The sequence below is a fragment of the Penicillium subrubescens genome (assembly GCF_028828155.1).
Source record: "Penicillium subrubescens strain IBT 31985 chromosome Unknown utg000011l_segment0_segment0, whole genome shotgun sequence".
In the NCBI taxonomy this organism is placed as follows: domain Eukaryota; kingdom Fungi; phylum Ascomycota; class Eurotiomycetes; order Eurotiales; family Aspergillaceae; genus Penicillium; species Penicillium subrubescens.
This window is the reverse complement of record NW_026643161.1, coordinates 290,462-306,362: the sequence shown is the minus strand read 5'-3', so window position 1 is coordinate 306,362 and position 15,901 is coordinate 290,462. Positions and strand designations below refer to the sequence as shown.

At 50.1% G+C, this 15,901-nt stretch overlaps 3 protein-coding genes across 3 annotated transcripts; 2 read left to right on the top strand and 1 right to left on the bottom strand.

Moving 5' to 3' along the window:
• Window positions 1-6,518: 6,518 nt before the first annotated feature.
• On the top strand, window positions 6,519-9,824 carry zfpA (uncharacterized protein). The gene is made up of 3 exons (XM_057158424.1): window positions 6,519-7,156; window positions 7,279-7,914; window positions 7,986-9,824. The coding sequence occupies exons 2-3, from the start codon at window positions 7,332-7,334 to the stop codon at window positions 9,434-9,436; spliced, it is 2,034 nt and encodes a 677-aa protein (XP_057002378.1). The 5' UTR covers window positions 6,519-7,156; window positions 7,279-7,331; the 3' UTR covers window positions 9,437-9,824.
• Window positions 9,825-11,361: 1,537 nt separating this feature from the next.
• N7473_012484 (uncharacterized protein) lies at window positions 11,362-12,528 on the top strand (the record flags this gene model as incomplete). The annotated part of the gene is made up of 2 exons (XM_057158423.1): window positions 11,362-11,507; window positions 11,578-12,528. Exons 1-2 carry the CDS (start codon window positions 11,382-11,384, stop codon window positions 12,526-12,528), a joined length of 1,077 nt encoding a protein of 358 aa, XP_057002377.1. The 5' UTR covers window positions 11,362-11,381.
• Window positions 12,529-12,856: 328 nt separating this feature from the next.
• On the bottom strand, window positions 12,857-14,136 carry N7473_012483 (uncharacterized protein; the record flags this gene model as incomplete). Its single annotated transcript, XM_057158422.1, has 2 exons — window positions 12,857-13,087; window positions 13,150-14,136. The coding sequence occupies 2 exons, from the start codon at window positions 14,134-14,136 to the stop codon at window positions 12,857-12,859; spliced, it is 1,218 nt and encodes a 405-aa protein (XP_057002376.1).
• Window positions 14,137-15,901: the final 1,765 nt, after the last annotated feature.

The window sequence follows — 15,901 nt, the reverse complement described above, 5'->3', positions numbered from 1 at the left end:
GAAACACATTGTACTAACATGTCGTTCGTACTTGATACTAGTAAAGGATGATCAATGGCCATTTGGTGTTATTTTATGGACAAGTATTATTGACACGTATTTTGTATACTGATGTGTTGCAACGCGAGGTCGTACTTAAATTTGGGACCTGGACCGTTAGAACCACGGTACACCACCGATTGCTTATTCAGTATCCGCGGGTTTGCTCCGGGATCTCGTTCTCGTTCCATGGGTAAAACCCGATCCCATCGTTATACCGTAATAGGCCCATTCTTTTGCTGCTTTGGGCAGGGTGATGCAAAGAGTAGATCAGAACTATATTCCAGCTGGTTTGATTTGTTCGCTATGAGAGAAAGCGACCGTTGGGCAGATAATCACCGGGAAAAATCTCGGAGTATTACCCAGGACGCTATCATATGAGGAGTATAGAGGTAATGACAACCAGTCAGCGTACTCCTTATATATTGCTTATTCTCTGGATATACTTATTATCTACCATGTTTTACCTAGTGTACGGAATACTTCCGTATCTCTTTAGTAGGTTACTAATCAACATGAGAGGGCCATGGCCATCTCCCTCGGCAAGAACTAGATAGGGGAGGTCAGAGGTCTAGCTAGGGTCCGGGGTAAGCAAGTGGCCATTCCGAAATTAGGGGCCGGGGGAATTGGGGACGTGCCCTCTTCAACCCAGGTTGGAGTTAGTGTTGCGAGGGCACCGAAGCCAAGTCATGGCCCCGCTAGTATGGCCCCGATAGTATGGTCCCGCTAGCATAGCCCGCATAGTCCGCACAAGTAGTGCCTCAATGATATGACAGGAAACAATCATCCTGGAATTGACAGGGATGTTCATTGCCAACTAGCCCCGTGTGGGCCCGACATGAAGGAACCCATCCACTCTGGCGGGCCTGGAAAAGATGGCGTCGGGCTCACCGATCCTATCGCAGGGCTAACCAGGCACGTTTCTTTTATGCGAAAACCTAAACCCCATCCGGCATGAAGACCTATTACCGCTTTCGGATAAGGCTTTGGATTTAGGTTTGAGGGTCTGGATCGTGTCGAAGATACACTATCCGTGACTCCCTCACCCTTGTTTCGGCCGGGGATCATTCTTGCGGGGACCATGCTGTCAAGAGACGGTGTGAGATACCTTGATAATTGCTTAGGCATGATACACATGGCACTGATTACCATGCAACATCAGGTCATTTCATTGGAGATAGAAACCGAAGTGAGACAGTCTGGCCGTCTGACATTTCCAGGGCCGTGGTGATGGCTGAGGTGGGGATATGCTGGCGTGCATACCCTAATCATCCTTTATGCGCTGATGATACCATCATCTCTAGCCCTACGAGGGGCTCTACTGTAGCCCCTTGCCAGCAACCATACTCCATAAGCCCATATAATGGTTAGCTCGCAGGCTAGGTCATTTCCGGGGGATTGGGGGCCAACGGGACGATGCTGTTTCAGCGACGGGTATTGGATCGTTGGACCATGGCCCATCACAGCTGTGCGCTGTTACTACTGTTCGCAGTAACCCCTGTCTGAGAAGGTTACTGGTCAATGTCCATCTCAGCCCTGTGTTTCATGATGAAGGATGACATGTAGACGTTGAAGGATTGACATGCAATGAGTGGATATGCGTGCTTTAGGGGGTAATGAAGATGAGCTGGATAAGCAAAATAACGGTTGCAGCCGTTCGAGGCGTACTTATCCTTTTTCACAAGCTCAACCGCTGCATTCTTTGGAACTTGGAACTCTTACTGGTTTGTTGGCGGAGATTGGATGTAAAGTTCTTTGGGTTATCATCATCATCATCATCATCACCATCATCATCACTGCCACGCGATCGGCGCCTTGACCTTGACATGTGTTGTCCATGTCCAGAACCAATCCCTTTCCCCCTAAGCAACCCGTCCTCATGCCCGTGCTTGCTTTCCCCTGCCGATAGGGCAGAGGTGGTCCGGGCGAGATCCGCAAGAAAAGTAAAAACAAAACAAGAAGGATCCAAAAGGGTCCAGAATAGTTTAGAGCCAAGAAAGCCCGACCGCTCTCCTCCACGGGGAGCAACACACAACTCCAGCGATTTCCATGTGGAACCATCGGTCACGGAATCAAATCTTTAATCAGTCAATACGAGAACCAAGCAAGTCCGAGCCGCGAAGAGTGAGGTCATGTTCCGCATGAGCCATGAGGGTCCGCTAGTCTGGAGTTCTGGAGTTTTTGGGGTGCCCGCTAGTCCGCTCAGATTGGTTAGTTTAGGGTGACTTTAGTCAAGGCCTGACTCCCTGCCGGGATCGCCGACAGATCTCTCCTGCAAACCCACAAGCGGTGAAAAAAGGCCCTGCTGCGCCTCACGGGAGTCGACCGACCCGCTTGTCGGCACCCATGGGACCAATCGTGTATCACAGGCATGTCCAGTCTGGAGGATGATTGGTTCTATTACCATGTCGCCTGTGGCTTGGGCAGGGTTCGTGGCGCTAGTTTGGTCGTTGGCGCGCTTTGCTCACCGACCCGACCACCGACCGAGTGGTGACGGCCACTCCGAGAATTGAGATGTGGACTAAGTCTCTGGAAGGTATCCCGCTAGCCTGGTGTGGGCATACGCTAGCTGGATTGGTGTGGTCATCACTAACTCAGTCTAGTTCGATACGGTCTAACTGATTCGGGACTCTGTCATGAACTGTATCCCCTCACATCCGCTAGGGCTATGAAATTTGGCGACGGCATGGCGTCAAGTCGAGTGAGCCAGACCGAGATAGGATACGGTGTTGCAGTGTGGATTATTGGCTGTGGGAGTCTGTTCCAGCAATTGTGAGGATTAAGATGATTACTCTTGTCTGCATCTGCACCAAAATTAACCGCCCCCAAACTTGTCCTTCGGGCTGGCTTGAGGCTTCACGGCGACGCCGAAGATACAATTACTTACTTGACAAATTGACAAGCTTGAGTAAATTATGGTTGATTATGTTGATGATGATTCTTCCCGCTCTGGGTGTTGGGGATGATTGATCCACCCCCTTTTCCTCCCACATGTTTCCCTTTTACCCTTTTCAGTTCTCACCCATTTTGTTCAGACAATTTGACTTCGCCTTATCGCATCGTCTGATGGGTGTCAGACCCACCACAACTCTTGTTTCCAGACCCAAATGGAATGGCTTCTATCAACTACTTATGTATGTTTTGTACTATGTACATCTCCGACTTGGATCTGTCTCGTGGGGTCTCCAGCGTAGCCTGACACCCCATCTCAGTCAGTCCGGGGACCACCTAGAGGGTTGACTCAAATTCCCCGACCCGGGTTAGTAGGGTTACCACCGGGTGATTGGGTGTCCCCAGGGTGAAAGAGGCAACCACAGGACAGCATGAACCAGGCCAAATGGCAATCCACCAATGAACCACACCCATGCGGCTCTCAAACTAGAAGCGAACTGAATTGACAGACGAAAAGAACCGGGGAGCGCCATTGGGGAGATCGGGCTCCCTCTGCCCATGGCCCATCTGGACTTTGCAATGATCGACTCCCGCTAGCTTCAAGACAGACTAGTGACTTGACAATCCATGACTCGTTACCCTCGCGAACTCCACCCTTCAGCATGGACCGCCTGCTCAATGGTGAATGGTGAATGGTCTGCCACGGGCCCCGCCCGCGTTCGCCCGGATGCCATCTGTCGCGTGCGATTGGGCCCAGTAGTTTGGGGTCTCATTTTCCTTTCATTAGCCTGTCACTCTCCACTAAACCAATCACCACGCGTAGATGGATTTGTCAAACCCATGCCTGCCGAGATGGCTTGTTCTTGTGGGGAAGCTAGATGTGGCCCCCGGGATCGTCGTCGATGAGGTGTTTGCTCGATCGCTGGTTCTCCGTTGGTTTTGACTCTTCTGCTGTCTCCATAGGGAAAATTGTGTATGGAGTATGTAACTCTGTACTGTAGGCTTGAGGGAAGATAATGTTGGGATGCATTTTCCTTCGTTTTTTGATCCTTCTATGTTCTTCGGCCATGTCTTCCGACAGCCCAAGGGAATGAAGCTCTTGACGTTTGATTTGATAGGATCCCCTGAACGGGACTCGCTCACCATGACCCAGTTCCCCGGGATTTTCAAAGAAAGCCCACGGTCATTGTCACAACAGACAACGGAAAATTTGTCCTTCATTCTCCCACCCTCAACCCTGTCATCTTCTCGTGTTCTAATCCATTGTAATGTAACGCTGTCAGATAAATGCGATCAACAATGCGTTGTACAGTATGTACTTGATTCAAAGCATAGTAGGATTCCGCCAACGAGCGCCCAAAACAAAGACCCCAGGCCTGCTGGTCGCACACCCAAGAGCCGCCGTCGAATCAGCGGCCCCCATTGGCGAGAGGACAAAGAGCGCCAAGTTCGCAACCCAGCAAATGTACACGGACTTGCCGATGCCTCAAATTTAGGGGACGAATGATCCTCATCGAGGACTAGTGATGATATTAATTAAGGAGATTTTTTAACTTTTGACAGCAATTAATATTTCCCCCTCCATTTCGGGGTTGCCGTAGCTATTATTTACTGTAGTTGGTTGACTTTGTTGGTTAACCATGGCACTATTGGCAATGATGGGGGCGCCTCTCCCGTGCAATTTGATCGATCGTCGTTGCTTGACAGCGGAGGTTTTATTTTATGACTGGAGTCCGAGGAATTCTTTTCCGGTGGATTCAGTTGTGATGGCGCGTGTCAGTGTCAATATCGACCCGCGTGCAAAAGTTAGTACTCCGTACTCCGTAGACTATCCGGACTTGTTGTGAGGCTATTGATTGTTAATCTGACAAATTTTGACACATTGGCGCCGGCGATATCCATCTAGGCTGGGCCCGCGAGATGATCCCTGCACGACTTTTATGTTTGATGGGATCTCCATAGTGTCAGTAGTTACTGTACGTATATCCGTAGTTGAGTGCTTACAGTAGTTATTTCTCACCCCCCTTTTCTTCCAGAGGAAGTGATAGACACGGTCGGAATTCAACAGATTAATCCGACGGCCGACCCGAGTCATTCAGAGCTTCGAAACCTTGAAACACTAGAACTGAGATCCTGCTCGCTAACTAGTTTGTTAGTTTATGGATCAATTAATCTATTCTGCGGTGTGCTATGCGATCTATCGTGTCTGTCCTCCCGCGCCCGGTCCACACTATTGGGGATGGACCATGCAGGTACTCTTCCTGGCATAGGGTGGTGATCTCATCATTGGCTCATTGGGGACGCTGGGGAATAATGCAATGATAATGAACCTTGAATCTTCCTTTCTGTCAATTGTCTACGTATGTACATCACGGAGCGCATATACTTAGGAGTATACTCCGTACTTGCATGGAAGTGCTGTCGGCTAGATTCTTGTAGGAGGGATTCCCCGGGATCAACTCGCGTGCAAAGGGCCCGTGGGACTGGGGCGGGTATGTACGAGTACTGTACCTCGTAGGGCAGAACCAAGGAATACACGCCATTTCTGCTCGATTATTACGATATCTTGAGGAATGAAGGCCTATAAGCCTATAAGGTGACGAAGCCAGGCAGGTGGGTGTGGATTTACCACGCTGTCAGTACGGAGTAGTCAGAACTCAAAGGGGGAAATCAGCGAGAGAATTGGTGGTGTAAAGGCGTAAAGAGAGCGGGGGGCCTAAGGAGGCTGAGTTGGCTCCATTCCAGACGCCAGACAGAAGAGTAGGGAGTCTATGGACTCGGGAGAATGACATAGCGAGGGTATCACTGTTGTTTTCAGGAGATTAGGAACGAGTAGGAGAATATGATCTTCCCGACCGAACTGGATCTTTGTCGCCAGGGAGAACGACGTGGCTGACGATGTGAAAATGAAAACATCGATGGTCTCCGAGCATGCACGATAGTTATTCAGGGTGCAGGTATGAAGTACGATTTAATATGCTATGACGTTGAGATGTCAATATCTACAGTTTTTAAATTTGCTAGTCGATGCTAATCATTATCACTGCTCAAAGTGTACGGAGCAGTCTTCCGTATAGAAGAACATAGTTCTGCAACCATGACCACTATCAAGCCGAGGCTCAGCCCTGTCGTCACGAACCAAAACTATCCTACGCTAAGCCGGGGGGCTTGGAGTCTTTGGGTTGGAACTATGTACTTTAACAAGTAGGTTCTAGGTGCTCACAGGCTTGCAGGCTGACAGACTCACAGCCCCAGCAGCCTGAGTGGTACAGGTATGGTCATGGTAATTTAGGAGTTACTGACGAGCAGAGACACTAAACTCCTTTAGGATGGTTTGTTTGGTTCATCGTTAATCTGTTGATCTGATTGATGATTATTTTGATTTTCTCTTCCCCATCCTTGTTAGTTGTTAGCTCCATTTATTTTTTTTTTGATTTTCGAATTTCTTTGATTAGGATTATTATTTCCCATGATTATTCGACTCCATAATCCTATTTTCTCTATATTCTATTTTTTTTTTTAGTTTACACTCATTCTCACTGAGGATTTCTCTTTTTCTGATTTATTTTTTTCACCCTTCCTTCCCCCCCCAAACGAGACACTGCACTAGAATTTCCGACTATAACACCAAATGGCGTAGGGCGCATTTCCCAGCGATGCCACTATAATATTCTTGCCCTGCCCCCCTTCCGCCTCTTCTGACCGCATGACAGATCGCTCCCACTGGCTACAACTCGTCTTCTCTCAATGATCGAGTGCGGTCTGCAACAGAGTTGATTATCAAGGTTCTGCTTCGGTCTTGCGCTTCCCAAGTCTCCTCTTCCCCAGCCTAGTCCAGACTCCTACTTCCTTCCCCTCGGCCCTGCCGAAGCTCCCCGGTTGTATATAAATTCCCCGCCGCGCCTGGTTTCTGCCTCACAACACCATTTCTCCCTGCATCACGGCGATTATTCCACGCTTCCGAATACTCCAGAAGGATTCCCGATCAGGATTTGCAGATTCTCGGATTCCTCATTACCTCGTTGCTTCTTCCCTTCCCCCTTGTGATCCCATTCCACCAACCCTCCGGAGCTGCAACCTGAATGCCACCTATACCCGCTGCCTGCCTTGTCAAAGTCCCCTTGCAGCCTCACCCGGGTTCACTCTTCGACAAGTTGCCTGCTGCTTCAAGTTCCGAGGTTCGCACGTTGGGGTTCAACGGGCCGCAATCGAAACCTTATCGCTGGTAAGTTCTTTCAATTCCTGGAATGCGGCGCTTTTGCACACATGGAAAGCATTACTCCGAAGGCAAATATGAAGAAGCATTGAAAAGGACGCCCATCTGACTTTGATCTTCGTTTTAACTAGAGCCTCAAAAAGTCTCCGAGATTTTGTCTACAAAAACAAGAACACAGATCTACATGTCGACTCAGTTCGCCGACTCGGACTTTGTACTCTTCCCGCAGAACATCAACAACACCACCCATCGATCCAAGATGCTCGCTGTCGAGGCCGCCAGACCCAAGCAATCCGCATACTTCCAGCCCATGGCTATGGACCCTAACTTGCTCGACATGTTCTCGTATCCCATGGACGTGTCCCCATACCCCCACACCCAATCCCACACCGACTTCTCCCGCCTCCCACAATCATATTTCGAGGCCTCGTCCGTGTTTGCCGAGTCCGACTTTCACCAAACCTCAACTTTCCCTTCTATGCCCGCGACGCCTCCATCAATTGCTGCGTCGCACTCCACTGAACACATAATTCCTACCGGCTCTGCCGCCTCCGGGCCCTCAATTGCGAGTGCGCCTTCGTCTGCGCTTGGATCTCCGTACTCGGGGAATGCGCAAGTCGTTCAGGATAATTGGATGAACACGAATCACGGTCTCGGACTACCTGCCGCCGTCATGAATGATTTGTTTGCCAATGATTATAGCCATATGGGTGGCTCTGTCGATATGGACGGCCTTTATCAGGAAAAGTTCCCAGACACCTTTGTCGGTATGTCGATCCGAGATTTGGAATTCCAAATTCCAGAATGCTTGAAAATCATATACTAATGCAACATCCAGACCCTTCTCTCATCCAGCCAGTCCAATCCGGCCCTGGCTTTACTCCCACCATCTCCTACCCCGATCAATCAACATATGCCTATCCTACCGCTCCTATGAATTTCACGCCCCACTCTCCTGCCGGCTCTCCGGTGCCCTACAGCGACAACTTCGAGACGCAACGGGCATCACCACTCTTGGTGCCGGGAACCTCACACTCACGACCGGTCTCGGTCTACGGCCGCCGTTCATCCATCTCCTCTATTCAATCCCGTCGCTCCCAGCGCAGTCCCGCGCTCAGCAGCATTGAGGCCGACGACGAGGTCCACCAAAAGGGCCGCTGCCCCCACCCGGACTGTGGCCGCGTCTTCAAGGACCTCAAGGCTCACATGCTCACTCACCAGTCTGAACGACCAGAGAAGTGCCCGATCACGACTTGCGAGTACCACACCAAGGGGTTCGCACGCAAGTATGATAAAAACCGCCACACATTGACCCACTACAAGGGTACAATGGTCTGCGGTTTCTGCCCTGGCTCTGGCTCCCCCGCTGAGAAGAGCTTCAACCGCGCGGACGTCTTTAAGCGCCACCTCACCTCGGTGCACGGCGTCGAGCAAACACCGCCCAACTGCCGCAAGCGAAGCCCCACTGGCTCAACTCAGAAGGGCATGAACTACGGCAGCGACGCTACTGGCAAGTGTTCCACTTGCTCGGCGACCTTCAGCAACGCCCAGGACTTCTATGAGCACTTGGACGACTGTGTGCTGCGTGTGGTGCAGCAGGAAGAACCCTCTGAAGCAATCAACCAACAACGATTGGCCGAAGTCGCCGCTGACGAGGAGGTGCAAAAGACGATGGAGAAACACCAATTGCTGGACGTGGCTGGTCCCGTCGACTCCCTTGACGAAAATGACTCTCACGACGATGACGATTCCCACGACCTCTCCTCCTCCTGGCGCGCCGGTCGCGGCGCTCCCAAATCCACAAAAGCCTCCGGCTCCTCCTCAAGGCCTATCATCGGCTCGGGCAATGCCATTTCAAAATCCGGCGCTGGGCCAGCGGCCAAGAATGGTGGCCGCGCGGTTGCTACGCGCCGCCGCAATAACCGCGGTAATTACCCGCAGTCTTGGGGGTGCCCCAACTCCAGCATGAAGACTAAGAAGCGCGTGCTGTGTGTGTTTGATGGTCAGCGCCGGCTGTGGAAGGACGAGATGATGCTCAATAATGAATTTGAGGTTCGTCTGCGTCTTCCTGGTGGGCCTGGCGATGGAACTCATCGTGATGCTTATGTCACGGATCTCGATGTTGAGACCATGAAGCGCGCCGAGGGTGTCCACAGTGCCAATGAGGAGGAGCGGGGCCCCTGGATTGAGGGTCCTGTTTCCCACCTTATGGGCCAGCCGGCCATGTTGTTGCCGGATATGTGCCCGCCGCAAGATGATGAGATTTCCTTGAATGAACTCATGGCTTGATCGGGCTGTTCCTCCTCCCACCCATATACTCCTCCTACTCCTCTCACAGCACTCTTCTCCCCTCCCCTCCTCTCTCCCCTTTATATCCGTTTCCTTTTGTCCTTTCTTTTGTTTCCATGCCTCATGTTTCCGTATACCAGCGAGCGGCGTCTGACAAATAATTTGTCTGAATGTGGATTTACGGGTTGATACCTTTGGCTTTCGATGAGTTCGATATGATTTTTGAGGCTTTTCACATTTTTCGACTTTTTATTACTTCCATCTTTGTCTTTTTACCCTATACCGACCCGATTCCTGCTGGCACAGGTGATGATGGGCGGATGGGTGAGACTGGAAATATTTCAAAACAAATAATTGAATTAAATGAGAGAATGCTCATGATTATACGGCTTCCATATTCCAGTAGAGTCTAAATCTTCTACATCGGTTTCATAAGTTGAAACCCTCGACAATTTTCTAAATCATCCTAGCACTCATCAGTTGAACGGCATCTGTGCCGTCAGGAAAGTCAGGAAAGATGATTCGAAAGACAATTAGAAAGACCTTTTTAAAGAAGTTTAGAAAGACCTTTCAAAAAAGAGTGATCGAAGCATATCTACACCTAGCCTGGCCGGGTCTAGTCCCGGGCTGCTTTTACTTGCTCTTTGAGATTGCCGTCGATTTTCTTGGGATCATGGGCAACTACCAACCATTCGGCTAAGAGCCACCTACAACCATACAGTCGTCCACGCCGGTGGAAAAGCCAAGCCAGGCGCCCAAATCCAACAAAAAGCGAAAATACATTCCTCCGGTCGGTGCTGAAATGCTCGAGCCTCTGATCCGCTTTTCGGACATTAACGCCGACATCCAAAGCAATGGTCCTGGCGTCCGCTGCCATGCAGCCCAGCAACTGACCACATTGTTGCCTTTGATGCACCAAATCGCGTTCTCGCAAAATCCAAGCACTATCCATTATGTGGCTCGGGAGTTTAAGGACCTCCCAGAGGCCCTATTTTGGGTACAGTTCTCCTCCAGATAATCGACTTCAAAGCAACATACGATCTCTCTTTTTTGAAAGGTCTTTTTAAATGTCTTTCTAAATTTCTTTCTAAATTTCTTTCGTCATAACACAAAAGTCCCTAGGATCGACCACAGCTCTAGCAATATATCGCCTCTCCTATGACATTGACAGTGTCATTGAACGACTCCGAAACTCAGAATATACCAAAACTGACGTTTCGGAAGCTTCCGTGCGTGTTGTCGTTGAGCGGATGATCCTCGACCGGCTTCATCACCTTCCTGATTAAAGAACCTCCTGAGCAACCCCGCGAGAATTGACGCTATTAACGGGGAAACCTCAATCGCGTCCGCGAGCATTTTGTCAATCCACGCGATGATTGTGTTTTTGTCGCGACGCCAATCATGCCATAGAAGAGACAAATCTTAAGTTCGAGTCCATGAACCAGAGCTGATACTGAGAGCCGTCCGTCGTGATCCCAAAACATAGGCATGGGGTTTTCGTTTTCTGGCCCACTAGTCTTGTATAGCTGCGTAAAGCTGGAAGATCTTTAGAAAGACCTTGATTAGGAAGATGTTTAGAAAGATGTTTAGAAAGCTGTTTAGAAAGACTTCCCAGAAAGACTTCCCAGAAAGAGTGCTTGAAGCATGTCTAGTTAGGCTTTCTTACTGGTTTTAGGCTCAGAACTTTGAACTGTCACTGTAGCGTCTCCACACTATTATAAATTTGTACAGTATAACATATCCCCAATCACGAGCTAGTATTACTAGTAGTATATAGGAGGGAGTTTTCCATAGAAAAGATGGGTTGTCTCCTTGGTTGGATATTTTATCCGGGCCTTCCATGGTGGCTGGTGCCATCCATCACCGCCTTCGTTATCGCTGCTCCCCGCACATCCCCGGACCTTCGGTCACTTCTTCCTCCAATTCCAATCTCACTCTACCAGCCATGCAATTAGGACTCTCCGAGAACCTGTCTGCGCTGGTCGCACGGCGGTTCGCCGCCGCCAAAGATGGTGGACATCTCATCTTTTCGTCCACGCATCTATCAATCATCACCACAGCAGGAATTCCAGTATGTCCTGCAATCCCCAAGTCTCCCCCAATCCCAGAAACACATCTCTAATACTAAACCAAACATATAGTACCAGCTCCGCTACTGCCCTGCTCTTGCCATGAAGCCCAAAGATCTCAAACAAAATCCGTCCCCAGGCCCGAAACCTCCAAAAATAGACCCCTTTGAGAACCCATCCCCAGATCTCCTCCTCGCAAGCTTCCCCCCACAAAATCCAACCCACGCCCTCGTCCTCAACAAATTCCCCGTGATCCCAAATCACTTTATCCTCGCCACAAAAGCCTGGAAAGCACAAACAGATATCCTCGAGACAGCCGACCTCGAAGCAACATACGAATGCCTCCGCGCCTGGGGCGACAATCCCTTCTCCACAGGATTAAGTAGCCCAAACCCAAGCTCAGCCAACAGCACCAACCGCCTATTCGCATTCTTCAATTCCGGCGAAGACAGTGGTGCCAGCCAACCGCATCGACACCTCCAATTCCTTCCCGTCGAAGCAATGCACCAACCAGGCACCGAATCCTGGTCCCCCCTCATCGACCTCGTCACAGCTCAACCACAACAGAACCCCTCAACCTTCCAATCCCACCCCTCCCTGCCCTTCGCACACTTCGCCCTCCCACTCCCATCAAACCCAAGCCCGGAAACCCTCCATGCGATCTACATCGCGCTCTACCGCGCCGCCGTAGCCGCCGCACAAGGCCGAGACGCTAGCCACGGCGTCCAGTCTATCCCCACCCACGGCCCGTCTGCTATAAGCTATAACCTAGCTATGACGCTAGAGACGATGATGATTGCCCCGCGCATCGCGGAAACAGCCCGGGTGCCGGTTGATACTGCCATTGAGGGTGATATTGTGGACCATGGTGTTGTTTCGCTGAATGGGACCATTTTGGCGGGGACGTTGATGGTTAAGGCGCAGGGGGAGTGGGATGTTTTGAGGACGAAGCCGGAGGTTTTGGGGAGGTTGTTGAGGGATGTGGGTGTGTCGGGGGTGGGGATGGGGCAGGCTTCGTTGTAGGGAGATGGGTATGAACGTGGGGGTTTTGTATATTCGTGAAGGGGTAGTCGGCATTTCATGGTGTTTTTGGACATATGAAGGTTTGATTTTTGCTCTGTTTTTGAATATACAGTAGGTAGGTACTTAACGGAACACTCGATCTTATTGGGAGCTTTGATAATCACAGCTTATTGAAGCTCCTATCGAGTACAGCAAATGATAAAAAAAAAAAAATCAAACACCGAACCAAACAAACCGAGAAAGGTTTAACTCATGACCAGAACCCCCTTCAATACAAGACGCCATAGACAAAACCTCGTGAAAAACTCCAGCCTAGCAGTACACCTGCTTAGATCTTAATCCCATGAATATCACACCACTTCTTCTTACACGTCGCATTCCCAAACTGATAAGATCCCCCATGACTCCAGATATACTGCGCAACCTTCTTCCATGATACCTTGGGCGGCTGTCCAGCCATAGCCATGGCCATGTTTGCTTGTGCGAGGGATGTATACCCCGTAGTAGACGGTGGAACCGGCCCCGAGCAGATAGCTACTGCTTCGCATAGGAGTTGGATCTATATTCTCGTAAAGAGCGAGTCAGCACCTGTCTCTGATAATACTTTTTGGGGATACTCACGTCTCGCTTAAGCCATTTCGGTTTCCGCACCCGTTGCTCTTTAGCCTTGGTGAGAGTTCGGAATCGTCCGCGCAAGGTTGACTCGGCTTCTTTGAAGCCGCCCATGCGCTTGATATCTTTGTAGGATATTCCGGCGCGCTTCCATTCAATGAGGAGCGCATTGCGCGCGTCACTGTAGTGGAGACTCGCTTTTATGGCTGGGCTCTCGGGTTGGAGCTGTGCGGGCGCCGGGTGGATGGTTGAAGAGCTTGGGGCAGGGAATGAGGTGTTGCATCTTGTCATGGAAGGTAGACCGGTGTAGGTTGGTAGATTGTTGGAATGATGGGGTTGGAAGGTTCCCATAGCTAGAGGTGTGGTTGAGAGGTGGTCTGACTCGCCTGGCATTGAGGTAGATGAGGGTAGAGTGGTGTGGTTGTCATGAGTTGATAGTAGATTGGTGTGGGTGAAGTTGTAGGGAGTTATGAGCTGAGTGTCCGGGCAGCTGAGATCCATATTTTCGGATGTCGGCCACGACAAGGGTGTCATAGTTGAATGAACTGGCCATTCTTGCCTGTATGAGTGATATTGGGTATTCCAAGATTCGGCTTCAGTGCCCATTGACCAATGGAGTGAAGAGGGGAGGCTGTTATTTCCTGCCAGAGTATCTGCAATGAACGGCGTATCCTGGGACTGAGGTATAATGATCCTGCTGGGAGGATGGACCATAGAAGAATTGTCCACCAGAGGCAGACCGTTTGGAATGGGCTCTTCTTTCGGGACATCCATGAAATCGAACGATGACGAGAGTGATGGTGAACTCTCTGTCCCAGAGCCGAAGGACGGAGGAGTCTTGGAGGGCCAGTTGAGTTCCGTTCTAGCCATGGACTGAAGGAATTCGTGAGATCCGTCAATCTTTGTACTGGCGAGTGCGCTTTCGGGTAACTCGAAAGAGTCAAGTGGAAATTGGCTGCCTGACGACATTCCACCGCTAGAGTGGGTTGTCTTCATGGCGGGAGCCGTTAAAGTGTATGCATTCGACATGAGGTTGGTTTGAAAAGATGATGGACTTGTGGAAGATTCATGACGAAAAAAGCCTTCTCTATTGCCATTGTTATGGCACATAGATACTTGTATAGAGGTCATGTTGGAATCAGTTGGAGTGGAAGAAATGCACTGTGTATGAGTCTCTGTAATCCCAGGCTTTTGCGAAGGTAATTGGCGTCGTTGATGGTGGTGCTGGCGGTTTGCAAAGTGTATAGTGGAATTGTAATTGCCAGTAGATCGCATCAGGGAATCATCAATGAAGAGGGAATTGTCTAGGTTTAGATGGGACAACAGCTCTTTGGACCCAAGCCCAGATTTCAGCGCAGGGGTCTCTTTTTGCTGAGCAAGCCATGGCCCCGTAACCCCAGGACTGACCAGCACATCAATCATGTTCAATTGTATGAAGGCCAAAATCTGGCAGAGATACGGCCTTTCCAGGGTTCTCCCCGTGGTTCACCGCAGTTACTGGCTTGGTTGTACACGGGTTGTCGCGGCGTGTAGACTACCGTGGACCTGTGGGCCCTCTTTTGATGTCTTTGAATGCAGAATCGTCAGTGCACAACGGTTAGGCCGCGAGAAAGCTAGAGACACCTGCAATGCTAACGTTTATATGAGCTTGATTATTCGTTTTCTCGGAGATATTGCCAAACTTTATGCTCTTGATCCACTCACATTGCCGATAAACGCCTCAATCTTTGGCAATTGGTCTGTGAACACTTGCAGATGTCGAATAATACGAGCGTGGCAATCTGGGTGAACAAAGTTCTCACCGCAGGTTCGGATCCTGGATGATGGGCGCTCTGGAGTGGCGGCTGGACCGTTGAATGCAATGCTGTCTCAGATCTGTCGGCAATTTGTGTGTTGATGTTGATCGATATGCAAGACAGTGGCTATGACTTGAATGGAGCGCTCAATGCTGCTTGAAATCCTGTACTGGCGAATGGAATGACAGGAGTACTCAATATAGATGACTGGAAAATGATAAGGAGTACCTGCCTGTCCCTGCTTTAATAGTATAGCAGATAACCCCTTTTGCCATTAACTGGAGCGATATGGATGACATCCCCGGCCTTGATATCGCGGTAAGCTCGTTTCATCCCCGCGGCCCGGTCCGTCTACCGTTGGAAATACTCCGGGGCGGAGACCGTTATGGACAACAAAGATCTAGCAGAATAGAGGCGACTGGCATGTACACTTGCTGCCGAAATGAATCCTGACCCTAGCCAGGACGAAAATCCCAGGAGGTTTAGATCGACTGCCGCGGAGATCCACTTGCCGCTCGTTTCAGATATCTCCTCTTGTTTTGCTGCAATGTCTTGTTTGAACCTCGATCTCGGAATGGACTTGTGCCAGTGTCTGAGTTCTGGTGAGACAACTAGATGGGTTGGGGACTGGGGGGAGTTTTATCTTCGACGGGGTTGGCATGAAAGGTCTTATCGAGCTCTCGTCTGCCGGCTACGCCTACTATCAAGTCTTAGTTTCACTAGGTATTGACCTGCTGTCTGTTGCAGAATGCAATCGGGTACTTTTTGGTACATGGTTTACTAGATGGTGCTAATCTCCAGTTGGACTATAACAGCCCCAACCCCTGGAGCCTGTAATTAAGCTCTTGGACCTGAACCAGGTCAACACGAACCATGTTGAACTGTCAGCCATTACTATCATTAAAAGGAACTCACTGATCATAGTTCACCTAAAGAACCATCTTTTGACACAGGTGTGGGCAGGT